Source organism: Arachis hypogaea, chromosome 17, assembly GCF_003086295.3.
Source record: "Arachis hypogaea cultivar Tifrunner chromosome 17, arahy.Tifrunner.gnm2.J5K5, whole genome shotgun sequence".
Classification (NCBI taxonomy): domain Eukaryota; kingdom Viridiplantae; phylum Streptophyta; class Magnoliopsida; order Fabales; family Fabaceae; genus Arachis; species Arachis hypogaea.
Genome location: NC_092052.1, coordinates 3,049,878 through 3,063,949, shown reverse-complemented (window position 1 = coordinate 3,063,949; position 14,072 = coordinate 3,049,878). Strand labels below are relative to the sequence as shown.

At 28.6% G+C, this 14,072-nt stretch overlaps 3 protein-coding genes across 3 annotated transcripts; 1 reads left to right on the top strand and 2 right to left on the bottom strand.

Annotated features, from left to right (window-relative positions):
- The first annotated feature begins 142 nt into the window (after positions 1-142).
- On the top strand, positions 143-1,692 carry LOC112765434 (uncharacterized). Its single transcript, XM_025811333.3, has 2 exons — positions 143-502; positions 1,416-1,692. Exons 1-2 carry the CDS (start codon positions 217-219, stop codon positions 1,517-1,519), a joined length of 390 nt encoding a protein of 129 aa, XP_025667118.1. The 5' UTR covers positions 143-216; the 3' UTR covers positions 1,520-1,692.
- Positions 1,693-2,413: 721 nt separating this feature from the next.
- LOC112767195 (uncharacterized) lies at positions 2,414-3,313 on the bottom strand. Its single transcript, XM_025813078.3, has one exon. The coding sequence runs from the start codon at positions 3,302-3,304 to the stop codon at positions 2,678-2,680; it is 627 nt and encodes a 208-aa protein (XP_025668863.1). The 5' UTR covers positions 3,305-3,313; the 3' UTR covers positions 2,414-2,677.
- Positions 3,314-6,018: 2,705 nt separating this feature from the next.
- LOC112766070 (GDP-L-galactose phosphorylase 1) lies at positions 6,019-9,369 on the bottom strand. The gene is made up of 7 exons (XM_025811923.3): positions 8,493-9,369; positions 8,102-8,220; positions 7,868-7,927; positions 7,472-7,714; positions 7,186-7,371; positions 6,813-7,061; positions 6,019-6,731 (listed from the first exon to the last, which is right to left on the bottom strand). The coding sequence occupies exons 1-7, from the start codon at positions 8,611-8,613 to the stop codon at positions 6,393-6,395; spliced, it is 1,317 nt and encodes a 438-aa protein (XP_025667708.1). The 5' UTR covers positions 8,614-9,369; the 3' UTR covers positions 6,019-6,392.
- Positions 9,370-14,072: the final 4,703 nt, after the last annotated feature.

Genomic DNA, 14,072 nt, shown 5'->3' with positions numbered 1-14,072 from the left:
TTATTCTCATCAAGCTTGTTACCATTGATTCCTCATATTCAAAGCTATTCTCATGGAAGAAATAACGCACAGTATAATTCTTTGCTTAACCTCTTAAGTCTCCAAAATCATCCATCATATAAAAAACTAAGTACAAAAGAAAAGAAGGGGAAAATGAGAAGCATTTTCATTTCATAGAATCAACACTAACATATCCAAACAAGTTCCTAAGCAAAGATGATTCATCTTTTGTTTGCACTTGTGATGATTGAAATGGCATTCATATTGATTCTATCTTTTGCAAATCCAATAAGAAAATTAGTGATCAAAGGGCTTGATCTCTTGAAACAAGGAAGAGGTCCATTGGTCACAAAAACAGTGGCAACAACAATGTTTGTTGTTTTTGGATCCACCATTTATACCATAACCAAAATCCAAAAGCGTTCAAGTGAGAGTGGTGGATTAATTAATCCAACTGATGAAGTTCTAATGGCACATAGACTCCTTGAAGCATCTCTCATGGGTAAATTAAATTTCCTGAAAAATATTATTTCTTTAATTTAATTTTTTGCCTTCTAATAATGTTTGTATATGTGTATTGATATCTGCTTAATTAGTTTCTTAAAGGTACACTTGGGAGGTTTAAATTAAATCTCATAAATTTCTCTCATTTTTTTTAAAAGAAAATACTATGGTTAAATAGCTTTTTAGACCTTTAAAATTAATAATTTAATGATTTCTGTCCTTATAAAAAAGAAAATATTGGTCACGGATCAAAATGTCTCAAAAGTAGGTAAAAGTTTTATTGGAGATAGGTACTCATATTTTAAACCGTAAATGTAAATTATTTAATGGGTTAAGTACGATTTTAGTTTTTAGGGGTTGAAAATTTTTTTCGTCCCTAACTTTTTTTGCTTACAAAATCGTCCATAAGGTTTAACTTGATTTTTGGTAAAATAAACGATTTTAAAACTAAGTTAAATCTTAGGAACGATTTTGTAAGCAAAAAAAGTTAGGGATGAAAACAATTTTTAGCCCCTACCTTGAGAACTAAAATCGTACTTAACCTTTATTTAATCTATATACATGATAATGAGATAAGTAGAGATTTAATTTATTTCACTTAATTGTGGAATTTTTTTCCCTTTTTACCAAAACAGTAAAAAAATAGAGGGATCACAACCATAAAATATAAATCAATGATTTTATATGTATTAAAAAATTTGTTTGACCTAAATTATGCCATAGACATGGTTCTTGGCAAGAAAAAGAATTTTGATATGCCACCAATAGAATAACATTGGATTGTTTGAAGAGGCTTCATATATATGTTATTAAGCTTCTCCTTAATTGGTATATTATTATTACATGATAACATAATACATTATGAATATATCATGAAATCATATGTTAAAATGAGGATTATTTTTGGGCAGGATTCTCTCTATTCCTTGGATTGGTGATAGATAGGCAACACTACTATACAAGAGAGATTTTTTCACTAAGAAAGAATTTGGAAACAGCCAAGAAGCTTAAATAATTATGAGAAGGGAGAGAAGGCCATAAATTATATATTAAAGTTTATTTGAAGATGTATCATGTTCCCTTGAATGAATGTTCAAAAATTTCATAATTGAATTTCAGTTTGATAAGTGTATATAATTATGTCCCATTGGTGTTCGTAGTTAATAATAATTTGATTTATTTTACTTTTAGAATCTAGTGTATATGAATAAGTTTCAAATTAGAAGATTTAGTTTAGTAATGTATGCGCTCCCATATTCATATTGCTTACTACTTGAAGAGTCTCAATCTTAAGACACCATTAATAATTCAATACGGAAATATTTGGTAATCAAAGAAAATAAGTTAAAAACAGCCATAACTTACCTTATTTAGCATTTATTAATTGTTGCGATAATTAATTAATGCTAAATAAGATAAGTTCTGGCTGTTTTTTTTGTCTACCTAGCATTACCCAATTCAATAATGTTAGAAACCAATATGGTTCCAGCAAAAAATCAGCCAAATATTTTTGGGTGAATTCAAAACCTCTACGTGGATGGTGTTTATACTAAACATTAGGATGTTTATTTTCTTTGTAAATTGAATGGTTCTGAATCAGTTTTCTGATTTATCATATTTTAAGCATTTGGAAAGAGAAGGAGGGTGAAGAGACGGAAGCTAATTGAATCAATTTCCGTGATTCATGTTGCAATAATACTGAACGTATCTCCTCCTAATTTGAATATGGTGAAACATTTAATAACCAATATTTTAAATCATAAATAAATAAAACTAATTACTATATTTATAATTAATTAAGTTGTTCCATTCTTGGTTGGTTTGGAGTTAGTTCCGTATACTTTCCCATAATTATATATTAATTAAACCACATTATAGCCACCAAGATCAAGCTCATATACACTCAATAGTATAACAAATTCAATATTATTTTTCCACCAATATATATAAGCATACAATAGCCAATTAAAAACAATAATAATGCTTCATCATGATTCTTGACCAACAAGATTCATAGCACAACACTTCATCAAATCTAAAAACAATAGGGAAAATGGCATAACCATAAACTTGTGATACTATAGGGACAAATAATTATAGATACCACTCATAATATTATTGTAGGTGGCCAAATGAGAATTTTAGGTAGATTTAATTTTTTTTTTTTTTTTGGCTATGGAGAAAATATTGGTGGTTGTGATAGTGGTGAATTTTGCTCAGGAGGCAACACTGGCGGCGGCAATGGCAATGGCAATGGCGAAATTTGAGGCGGAGGAGGCGATATTATTGGTTTCACCGGCGGCATCAATGGTGGAATACTTAGTGGCGGAGAAGGAAATATTGGTGTCACCGGCGCCGGCGGCAAAATAGGTGTGACAGGTGGCCCGGGGACCGGTTGTTGAATAGTTGTACACAAACCATTAATGCAAAAAGTTCCAAAAGGACATATGTTACCACATCGACCACAATTAAATGGACTTATATTTGTGTTTAGACACAACCGGTTACAACATTGGTAGTTAAATCTACATCTTATACCACATAAACCGCAGTTGTCTATGTCGGAACTCACATCGACACAAGTATTTTGGCAACAAAAAAGTCTTGGAGGAAACTCACCCGCACTACACACCCACGGCCGTTGTTGGCAGTTGGTGATGGGTGGCAATTGGTTTGGTGTTGATGACATTTTGGTAACTTGTTCATTGTTCACTTCTTTTGGTTTTGTGTTTGCCTCTATTTTGGTTAGTAATAGAAGCATCAATGTGAGAAGGGCTAAAGACTTTGATTTGGGATTCATGTTCAAGAATTTATTGGCATTGAGGTTAGGATTTGGAAGGTGTATTTATAGGTTTATTTCATAGGTAATGACAACTTAGTTGCTTGTCTAACAATGTGGGATCACATGTTTTTTCTTGCATGGAAGACTAGCATTGTCTCATGCATTGGGCGGTGGACGGTGTGTCTTGGAGTTACAATGTTACATCAATTGACTAACAAACATGATTTCATCATCAATTTATGTTTGGATTATATTATTACATTGAATCCCGCTAGCAAGTCAATGGAGTATTTGTACGATGTGTATAATGGACTATTTATTTGGCCTAATATGAGTTAAAAAATGAACATTTAGGATAAAATACTACTAATTTCTCAAACACAATACACTCATACTATCCAGACCATCCAGGTACTAGGAGTAATAAACATCTGATCTGAATCGACCCCCATTGTACACATTGCACAGATACTCCATTGGAGTAAAACTCGAACTCGCAACCTCTAGGTGACTATGAAGAGATTATGCCATTTGAACTATAACTCGTTGGCTCGGTTTAAAAAAAAAAAGATAAAAAATCATAGTTGTATTATTATATTTGTTATAATATTTTAGTGTCGTTTGATCTATATAGTGGTTTTCATTGATCTTACATGTTGATATAAAATTTTGTTGTTAGAAAAAATACATGGAACTAACTTTTAAGTAACCAATATTAGCTAAATTTTTTATTTGTTGTAACATTATTTTCTTAACCCTCAATTTTTAGAAAATTTAGGATTTAGAATTTAAAATTTAAAATTTAAAATTTATTATTCATAATTTAGAATTTAAAAAAAGTTAATTGATGTTGACCGAAAAAAATTGACTCGTTAATTGAACTATGTTCATAAATAGCTATTAACAAAAATATTATGTACACACAAAAAATTAGTATATAAATACATGTGTTATTTAATTTGTTTTTAATAAATTTAATATTTTAATATATATTTCATATAGGCAGTTGATTTTTTTGGTAGATTTAGACTATATAACTTCAAATAATACATAAAGGTGTACAAAGAATGGGTGAAAGAATGAAAATCATGGAGAGGTTAGCTTTATGCTATTCATAACACATTAAGAAAATCGTTGTCCTAACACATCATTTTCATTCTTGTCATATGATTGTTGTATGCTTGGATTGCATTAATTAAAAGCGTGTATAGCAGCTTTAAGACTACTTTTGTGTTGATGGATCCTCAAAACAAGGCATCTTACAAGGGTAGTTAAGGCTTTTTGCATTGGCATGATGCTAAAGCTGTGTCATGAATGTCAATGCATGAACTATAAGCATGGGATGGTTATAGTAACACACATGAAATGGCAATGCATGCCTTAAGATAATGATCTCTAGAACATTCATTATAGATAGTATCCTATTTGGCATTTGCACAACTATGTTGTCTCATGTGATATTGACTCTATATTTTTGTCCTATCTTAAAGAAAGCAAAAGTATGGTTAATCTTGATTTGGTTTTAGTGAATATTTTAGAATGAGACCTAAAAAGCTTGTACAAAAATTTTATGTGCAAATCATCTAGAAGTTCTCTTTTTTAGGGGTGAGCACGGGTCAGTTGGTTCGTGTTTATGATAAAATTAGAATCGAACCAATCAAAATATAATTGGTTCGGTTTGGTTCAGATTTGCATTTTTTTGTACATGTATCCAAACCAAATCAAACCGATTAAGAACGGATTGTTTCGGATAATTAGGTGCTCGATAACTTTGAAATTCATGAAAAAAAACTAAATTTTTATTTTAAAAATTCAACAAGTACAATAAACATGTAACATTAATAGAAATAATCCAAACATGTTAAACACCAAATATATTAAAAACTAAACTCATTAAAATCAAAACATATTAATAATGAATAATCATTGTCTAATAAAAAAGCCATATATATTTTTTTATTTTTTTTATTTAATTAATATATGATCGGATTTGTGGGTTGGTTCGGGTTCCGCACCCCCAAAACCAATACTCGAACCAATCACTAACAAAAACCATCAGTTTGGTTCGGATTGGATCCGATTACCCATTGATTTCAGAACTAATTTAATTAGTTTGGTTCGGATTCGGATGGGTAATCGGGTACCCGCTACCCGTGCTCACCCCTACTCTTTTTAGGTGTAATAGCCAATGAAAGTTGATTCAAGTCTTACATATTTTAGGTGTAATAAAAGCGTTTTACAAAGTCATATAATCACATCCGTTAATTGAATACATGTGTAAAACTACTTTACACTGACAGTGCATCAAAATTAAATTCTATTTTATAAAGATGCAAATTTGATTGTAAACCCTAAACTTTGAATAATATCAGTGCTTGAGAATCCATAGTTGAAGCATTTTTGTGGATGGACTTCAAAGGATCAGAACTAAATTTACAGAGAGATCAAAAAGGGAAAAAATGATAATAAATTAATAATATGGATAATTCTCAAAATGTGATCAAATTGATAACTTGATGATAGCACATAAACGTGTTAGAAGGATCATAACTTGATGTTAGAACTTAACAGCAATATCAAATGACAATAATAGATCAAGAAAAATGAAAAACTGGCATCATCTCAAACCAGATTCTAAAGAAGAACAATCACTAATATGGTCCTAAAAATACAGCACATACTCAATATATACATGCTTTATAACTAAATGTGGCAGGTTTCTGGCAAAGAAATGAAGAATTAGGTATATTCATACATCATGTCAAGCAATTTCATTACACAACGAGCACTTACAAGTCAACATTCAGCTCATGAGAGCAGTTATTACAGAAACAACATCGCCTTATCCCACTAGGTAGATAGGGTCGACTACATGGATCAAACGGCTACATGAGAGTAGTTATTACATATTACGAAGTCAAAAGACGGCGCAAAGCATAACAAAGCAACACAAAGCCACATAAAAGCAAGAACCTGCATACATAGCATACTTGCTTATTTGGTTCATTAAGGCACAACATAATGAAACTTAAAAGTAGCTTCTACCTAGAAGGTAGAAGAATGATTGTAGCAATGTTTGTTGTTGACATGAATAATGAAAACCTTGTTACTGAAGAACAAGGCATTCTTGTGTACCAGCTACCATGGCCTTGGCAGGACGAGCCTTTGATTTCGCTGCATTGACTTCCTCCTCGGAGGTTTCAGCCTTGACTTCCAACTCAAAAGAGGCAATGGCTTCAAAGATAAGAGCATTGACCTCTTCAAACCTCGCCTCAGAAAGCGAGACCTCTGCGAGAAGCCTCCAAGCATTGGCTTCGGATGCCTCTTCGTAATCCTTCTTCCTCTTCAGAACCATGTGGCCGCTAATCTCCCACACGGCAGGGTTCACTTGAGTGTCAAGAAGCTCAGCATCCACTTCTCCAAGAGCTTGTTTCTCTGCATAACACTGTTCGTCTAATCGCATCAATAATCTGAAAATTTTGGATATTTTTTCGAAAGATGAGTGATTATCGAGAAAGATTTGTACCTGTGGCAACAGAAAGACTTGTTTTCCAGAATCAGCAATAAGAACATTGTAAGGTATGTTGTTGTTCTGAAGGCAAATGCAAGCATCCGAAACAATGTTTGCCAAATCTTCCAGTGTATCACCACCCTCAAAGACGAGACCTCTAACAGGATACTTCAGGAGTTCAGAGATCTTCACGCCAGCGTTCGATTTGGCAATTTTCTTGGTTGGAGCCTTCTCAATTGGAAAGGGTGCAGCCAAGTAATAAGCCTGCACAATTCAAAATAAAAACCAAATTGCAATTCAATACTGACAGAATATGTAATCTCCAGTAAACAAATCTACATAACTACTAAGGTGTCATGCTAATCTTATGACGATAAGTAACCGTTACCTGGAAATGAAGATGGTTAATAGTGGCGAAAGCGCCCAAGCTGTTGTAACCCAGACGGAAATATGGATTTCCAGCTTCTGCTGCCATGTGAAGTGCAAGCAAGAAGCTCTCGTGATCAATCCTTTGCGGCAAGCACTCGAAAATCCGGGGAATCAGTAGCACATGCCCATACTCAATAGGACTCACCTGTTAAGAAAGACCATCACATATATAAAGTGTCTATCATATATATATAGTTTAATTAACCATCAAAGACATAAATTGAGCATAGGTTAAGAAAACATACATTGATAGCAACAAGGCTAGGAGAATTGTCAACATCAATTGGAGCATTTGGAAAGAACTGGACTTCCCCATCGTCGCTGGACTCGAATTGGAAGAGGAGCTCTTCCTGGCCAACTTTAGTGAAGTTGAACTTGTTCTGATCAAAAGGCTGCAGGACCTTGTCGACACGGAACTCAGTCGGCCTCTTCTTGAGGTGGCGTCCCTCGTTCAGCTGTGCAATGAAGCCGTACTCGCCCGGAATCACCTATACAGAAAAATCACAGAACACATGAAAACCAATCCCATATACATATCTATGCATCTAAAACTCTAAATTCTCGAAGCTTAAAAAGACTAACAGGTAACATCAGATCCCAAAATAAGAGATAAATTAAGAGAAGGAAGAAACAATCTGGACCTTGGTTTCGCAGGCAGTAACATCATACCGGAAAAGCCCTCTTTGCATACGTTCTTCCCACTGCCATCAAATGACTTCCAAATTTCAATGAACAAAAACAAGCTGCTAAATGCTAAGACTTTAAAAATAGGAAAAATCTTAACAAAAAACGAAACTTGAAGAACTAAATTACATAAGAAGACTTGTAATTGTAAATAGTTTTTCATGATCTGAAATTCAGAGTTCCACCATTACCTCCCCAAGAATTAGTGAATCCAAGAAGGACACAGGTGGCTCCCCACATTCTTGGAGTGCCAAGTCCTTCCCTTTAGCTTTCTCAAGCCTTTTGAAGGCATACAAAGGAAGCTTTGCCTCTGCTCAAAACCAGAAAACACAAATCAATCACAAACACAAACATAGCCCATAGGAAATTATAAGTTGCTTTAAATAAATCACAAGCACTTTTTTTTTTCAAAATTATAAGTTACTTTAAATAATATTAAGCTGATCCAAACACACAACATAAGTTATATACTCTAACCAAGTAACCAGAAAGAAAATAATACATGTTATATTCATGTACCACAAACATAAAACAATAATAACAAAAAGAAGGCATGATAGAAGAATTCCAAGTTCCAAGTACCTTGAATGCAGCAGCTTTTGAGGCAGTTACGACCGCATCCTCCAACAGGGCGAGTAGCCTCTCCACCCTCCTCTTTTTGATAATTAGAAACAACAGTAGGAACCCTCTTAATTCTCAACATCTTCTCTTCTTTTTTTTTTTTTTTCTTTTCTCTCACTCACAAAAAACACCCCAAACAAAGCAAACAAGAACAAGAAGAAGAAGAACACAAAGATCTCACTATATTTGCAGCTTAAGTTAACTTAGCAGAGGCTTAAGAAAAGAAGAAAAAGTAGCAGAAAGAAAGAAGCAACTACTCTAAGCAACTAAACTAGAAGAAGGAGGAGGAAGAAGAAGAGCCGCCACCAGCGAGGAAGAGGAGGTCGGAGGGGCTACCACCTTCAGAAGGCAGAGCACCACGCCCACCGTGCGGCGAAGGGTTGGATGTAACAACTACGCAACCCTTGCGTCGTACAGTTCGGACATGAAAGAGAACCCGAGATGCTCCGTGAATAGCCGTGATGTCTGCAACTCTTCTACCACAGGGTTAACACCCTCTCCGAGAATTTGTTATGCGAATGAATGAAAGCTGAGAATTTGAGAGGTACCCAACATGCAGAGGGATGGAAAGTTTCGAGCTTTGGAGTTTGGTGGATGGAAAGTGTGGTGAGCGGAATGCGTGGTTATATAGAAGAGATAAGAAGGGGAAAGAAATTGTCGAGAATTTGGGGCTGTGAATCAATGAATGAATGGGTTTTGTTTTGTTATGTGTGTGTGTGTTTTTGTGACTTTGTGTTTGTGTTTGCAACCAACTTACTTAACGTGGTGGCTTCAGTACTTCTCAAGGAACAATTGGCAACAACTATATTTTTTTTAGGGCCGTTACGTTACCAATAACATTTCTGTCAACTTCTGCTAACTCTTATTTATAACTGTATTTAATAGAAGTATCTTTGTGAATGTGTCTAATAAAAATATCTTTTTTATAGCTATGTTTAACAGAAGTATTTTTATAGATATATTTTCTAGATGTGTCTCTTTATATATGTGTTTAAAATATAATAATTAATTATCGTTGACAATAAATTGACAGATAATATATTGGTACCCTATATTTTTTCATATTTTTAAGTGTTTTACTAAATTATTATCTAATATCTTTGTGAGTATTTATGGGATAATTATTGCGTTTCTGTTTCTTAGAATCTTCTTTTAAATAAATAAAATAAGGAGATAGTTTTAATAAAGACATTAAAAATGTTTTTTTTTAAGATTGTTTACACGTATCATGTTATTATTGGATATTTTTATTAAATTGATTAATAATTTATTTTTAATAAACTAGATTAAAATTGATTTATTATAGCAATAATAATAAACTCAATTATTTGCATTATAATTATTAAATCCAATTTGATTCGATCGAATTATACAATCTAAATCGAATATCTTTAAACTTTTTGGTAAAAAGATAAATATATCCCTAATTTTTTATTTTGTAGACATTTAAATTCCTAAAAATTTAAAAATACAATTAAATCTCTAAAAAAATAGGTTTATTATTATTGTTATTGTTATAAAAAAAAATCGGTCTCATCCTAATTTGTTAAAAAAATTAAAATAACTGGTTCATTAAACGTAAGCATTTTTATAAAAAGACGTTTTAAGCGTGGTATCACACTAGACACGTATTTATTTATTTTTAAATATATTTGTAAAAAGTTGTCGTAATTTTTTAATATAGTTATGTAATTACATTAATTTTTTAAATGATTATTTATGTAATTAATGTAAAAAATAATTATTTTTATTGATGTGTATTACGTAATTAAATATACATATAAAACTAGCATCAAAATTACATTCTTTCTTATTTGTGATTACTTTTCGAACTAATTTGACTTTTGTATAAATACCAAATGTATTTATATTTTTTAAAAATATATATTTTAGACTAAAAATTTATTATTATTTATTTTTACGTAAATATTTATTATTTTATATATTTTTAATATATATTTTATACAAATAATTATTTTAATAGTTAATTTTAATATATACACAGTATAATTAATATTTTTTACTATCAAAATTGTAATTAGTATATATTTAGTTTTTTCGTTGTAAATTTTATTTGGTAAAATTACTAATATAATGCCAGGTTGAAAGCAATTAATATCATTAACTAATTAAATATTTGTGCTTTTATATGTCTGTGTTTTTTTATTTTAATTTGTGATTTATATAATGTTTTGTAACTTTCTTGTTATATATATTGGTAGCATAAAGAATTTTATATTATTGTTAATTTAAAAAGTTTGTATTGACTTTAGTTTACAATGCAATTACTACTACTTCAACAATTATACGAATTAGACAATAATGTAAAAGTTTTTCAGATTTTAAATTAAAAATAGAAGAAAATCATTAAAAACGTGAATACAAAATCCCCACATTTATTATTTGTTATTGAAATTATTAACAATTTTGAACTAGTATACAATAATATAATGAGTTGTAATTAACAATTATACTACATATATATAATCAACTATTAATAGTTATCATGTATAGAAATATGCATTTAATATTTTATAAAAAATATTATATTATTATAATATTGTAAATAAATTTGATTATTCTAATTATTACTTATTTAAAAATAATAGATTTTCAGTATATATAAATTGTTTTTGTATAATTAAATAGAGTGTGAAATTTAATTGGGTGATATAATATTTTAGAAAAAAGAGAGGAATAATTGATTATAAAAATTAGAGAAAAGGACAAATCGATCCCTGATTTTTTAGTCCGTGAATATTTAAATTTCTGAGAATTTAAAAATATATTTAAGTCTCTGACTTCTTTAAAATATAGACACATCGATCATTGAGTCTAATTTGTCGCATTTAAAAACTCTCCCATGTGTGTATCCGTAATGACCATATCTGAACACGAGGGATCGATATGTCTAGATTTTAAAAAGATTAGAGACTTAAATGTATTTTCAAATCTTAAAAGACTTAAATATCTGTCGATCAAAAAGTCAATGACCTATTTATCTTTTTTTTTCTTTAAATTATGTATAGATTCTGTTTCCATTCTTTATTAGTTAAAACTTAAAATTTAAAAATCATGTGCAAAAAATCAGATACTCAAAGATATGTTAAAATGCAAATTTGGTAAATTTTTTTGTATATACATAATCATTTTTATTAATTATTAACTTTAAAAAATAATAAATAATAAAAAAAAAAAGGAAATTGCGTGGGTTGTTTGGTTTGACCGTATCTATAGCAATTACTTCGGAAAACTACATTTTTTTTTCTTAACTCGTGGTTCACGTCTCTATCAATTCATGCTCTTCTTTTTTTTTTTTTTTTTTTTAAGTTTAGGTTTAAATTTCATAACAGAATGATTTTTTGTTTATAAAATTTAATAAAAAAAGATAACAACATGGAAATTTTAAAATTATTAAGCTGAATTATTCTTTCTCTCTTTTTCAATTTATTTATTTAAAAAATAATTTTAATTAAAATCGTGTCAAAAACTAGTTATTTTATACTCTTAGAAATTGGAAATAAATGTTTAAAAAAGAGCTAAAACTATAATTAAATATCAAACTCACTAATTAGTCTCTTTATTTTTCATTTAATAATAAGAGGTAATATATTTACACCATTTTATTTTTAGAAAATATCTTATAATTGAATATTCTAGAAGTATCGTGTTTATTACTTAATATAGAATTTTCTCTCCACCACCACTGATTAGAGTCTATTAAACGTATTGATCTTACCACCACTAATCTATTATATATTATTAAAATCGCGTGACATATTTTTTATTTATTTTATTTGATTTATTTAAATATGTTACTTAATTAATAATTTATTTAATTTGATAGAAATAACTATTAAATTATAATATTTTATTTGACTATATTAATTATAATTAATTAATTAGATTAATTTTTTAATTTAATTAAAATAAATAAATAAATTTTGTTTTATTTGTTATGAATTTTTTTGTGGTATGTATTTTAATTAATAATTTTTAAAAGAGTTATAATTAATTAATTATTTAATTAAATTGAAATAAATATTAAATTATTTAATATTTTGTTCGACTACATTAACTATAACAAATTAATTATATTATTTATATATTTGATTTAACTATAATGAATGAATTGATTTGTTTTAATTTAGATTAATTTTTTCATCTCATATATTTTGATTAATAATTTTTAAAAGTATTATAATTTTTATATGATATATATTTTTTATTATTTAACTTATTTTATTGAGTCAAGTAATTATAATTAATTTATTATATCAATTATTTAATTTAATTAATTTAAATATATATTATTTGATTCATTTTATTGTCATGTTAATGTTTAAGTTGTTATTTTATAAAATAATTTTTTTTGTAAAAAAAATCTGTATCAATAATTATTATTTTATGTATGGCCAATTCAAAACTTTAGTACAAATTTTTTATATCATTTAATAAGAGTTAAGATAAAATATTATGTATTTATTTTATCTTTAGCAATTTTGATAGATATTTTTATTAATAAAAAAAATATAAAATTAATTTTAGGTATAAAAATAACTACTTTAACTTAAAAACAGACATAATATGTTAATAAGTTTCATCCGATAACAATGTTTGTCATATTATTTTAATATAAATAATAGATATAATATTAGAATATAAAATAATTTTATGTAAATTTATTATATAAATAATTTTTTATAATAGTTTTTTTTGCTATAATAATAAATAAAGCAATTCGAGGATAAATTTGACCTGATGTTAGATTGTATTTTCTTAAATTGATGTTAACATAAAAGTAAGATGATTTGAAAAATTTACTCATAAATTATTAAAAAAGATAAACAAATTTAATCGCTAATGTTATTTAAAGAAAAATATTTAAAAAGATACGAATCTAATATAAATATTTTAATTTACTCATAAATTATATATTATTAATAATGAGTAATTATTATACTTTAAAATTAAGTAAAATTATTACTCATTAATTTCATTATTTTTAATATTAAAAATAGTTAAACTTTAAATTATTGTGTGTGTTTTTATTTTAAAAATAAAAAAAATCTTATATGCTTTTGTATATTATTATTTCGTGCAGAACATAGGAACACAGCTACATATATTAGTTAAATACTTAAATTAAATTTGTGGCTATTTTTGTCCTTCCGTGTTTGAGATAAAGGTGCCAATGATGAGAAAATAAGAAGTTATGGGATTTCACACCATAAATTTATTAATCCAAATAATATTACTAACCCATTTACTTAGCTTTCTCCCTTTAAATTACCCTATAATTAAACCCTTTTTTTTTTCCTTTAACATGTGTTAAGTAGTTGCAATCATGCTATGGTCCGTTTGGGAAAATTTAAAAGTAATTTTTTTTAGTTTTTGACTTATAAAAAGTAGTGATATTAATGTCTAGTATAATTTTTAAAGTCAAATTATAACTTTTTAAGAAACTATTTAGGAGTTTATAGAGAAGTTAAAAAAAATGACTTCTCTCATAATACTTATACTTTTCATCATATTTCTATA

Excerpts from the sequence above, each read along its gene's own strand:
- LOC112765434 (XM_025811333.3), top strand. The coding sequence starts at position 217 with ATGATTCATCTTTTGTTTGCACTTGTGATGATTGAAATGGCATTCATA. Across the intron at positions 503-1,415 it reads CCTTGAAGCATCTCTCATGG|GATTCTCTCTATTCCTTGGA; the intron begins GTAAATTAAATT and ends ATTTTTGGGCAG.
- LOC112766070 (XM_025811923.3), bottom strand. The coding sequence starts at position 8,613 with ATGTTGAGAATTAAGAGGGTTCCTACTGTTGTTTCTAATTATCAAAAA. Across the intron at positions 7,372-7,471 it reads CTAGCCTTGTTGCTATCAAT|GTGAGTCCTATTGAGTATGG; the intron begins GTATGTTTTCTT and ends CTTTCTTAACAG. Across the intron at positions 7,062-7,185 it reads TTAACCATCTTCATTTCCAG|GCTTATTACTTGGCTGCACC; the intron begins GTAACGGTTACT and ends TGAATTGTGCAG.
- LOC112767195 (XM_025813078.3), bottom strand. The coding sequence starts at position 3,304 with ATGAATCCCAAATCAAAGTCTTTAGCCCTTCTCACATTGATGCTTCTA.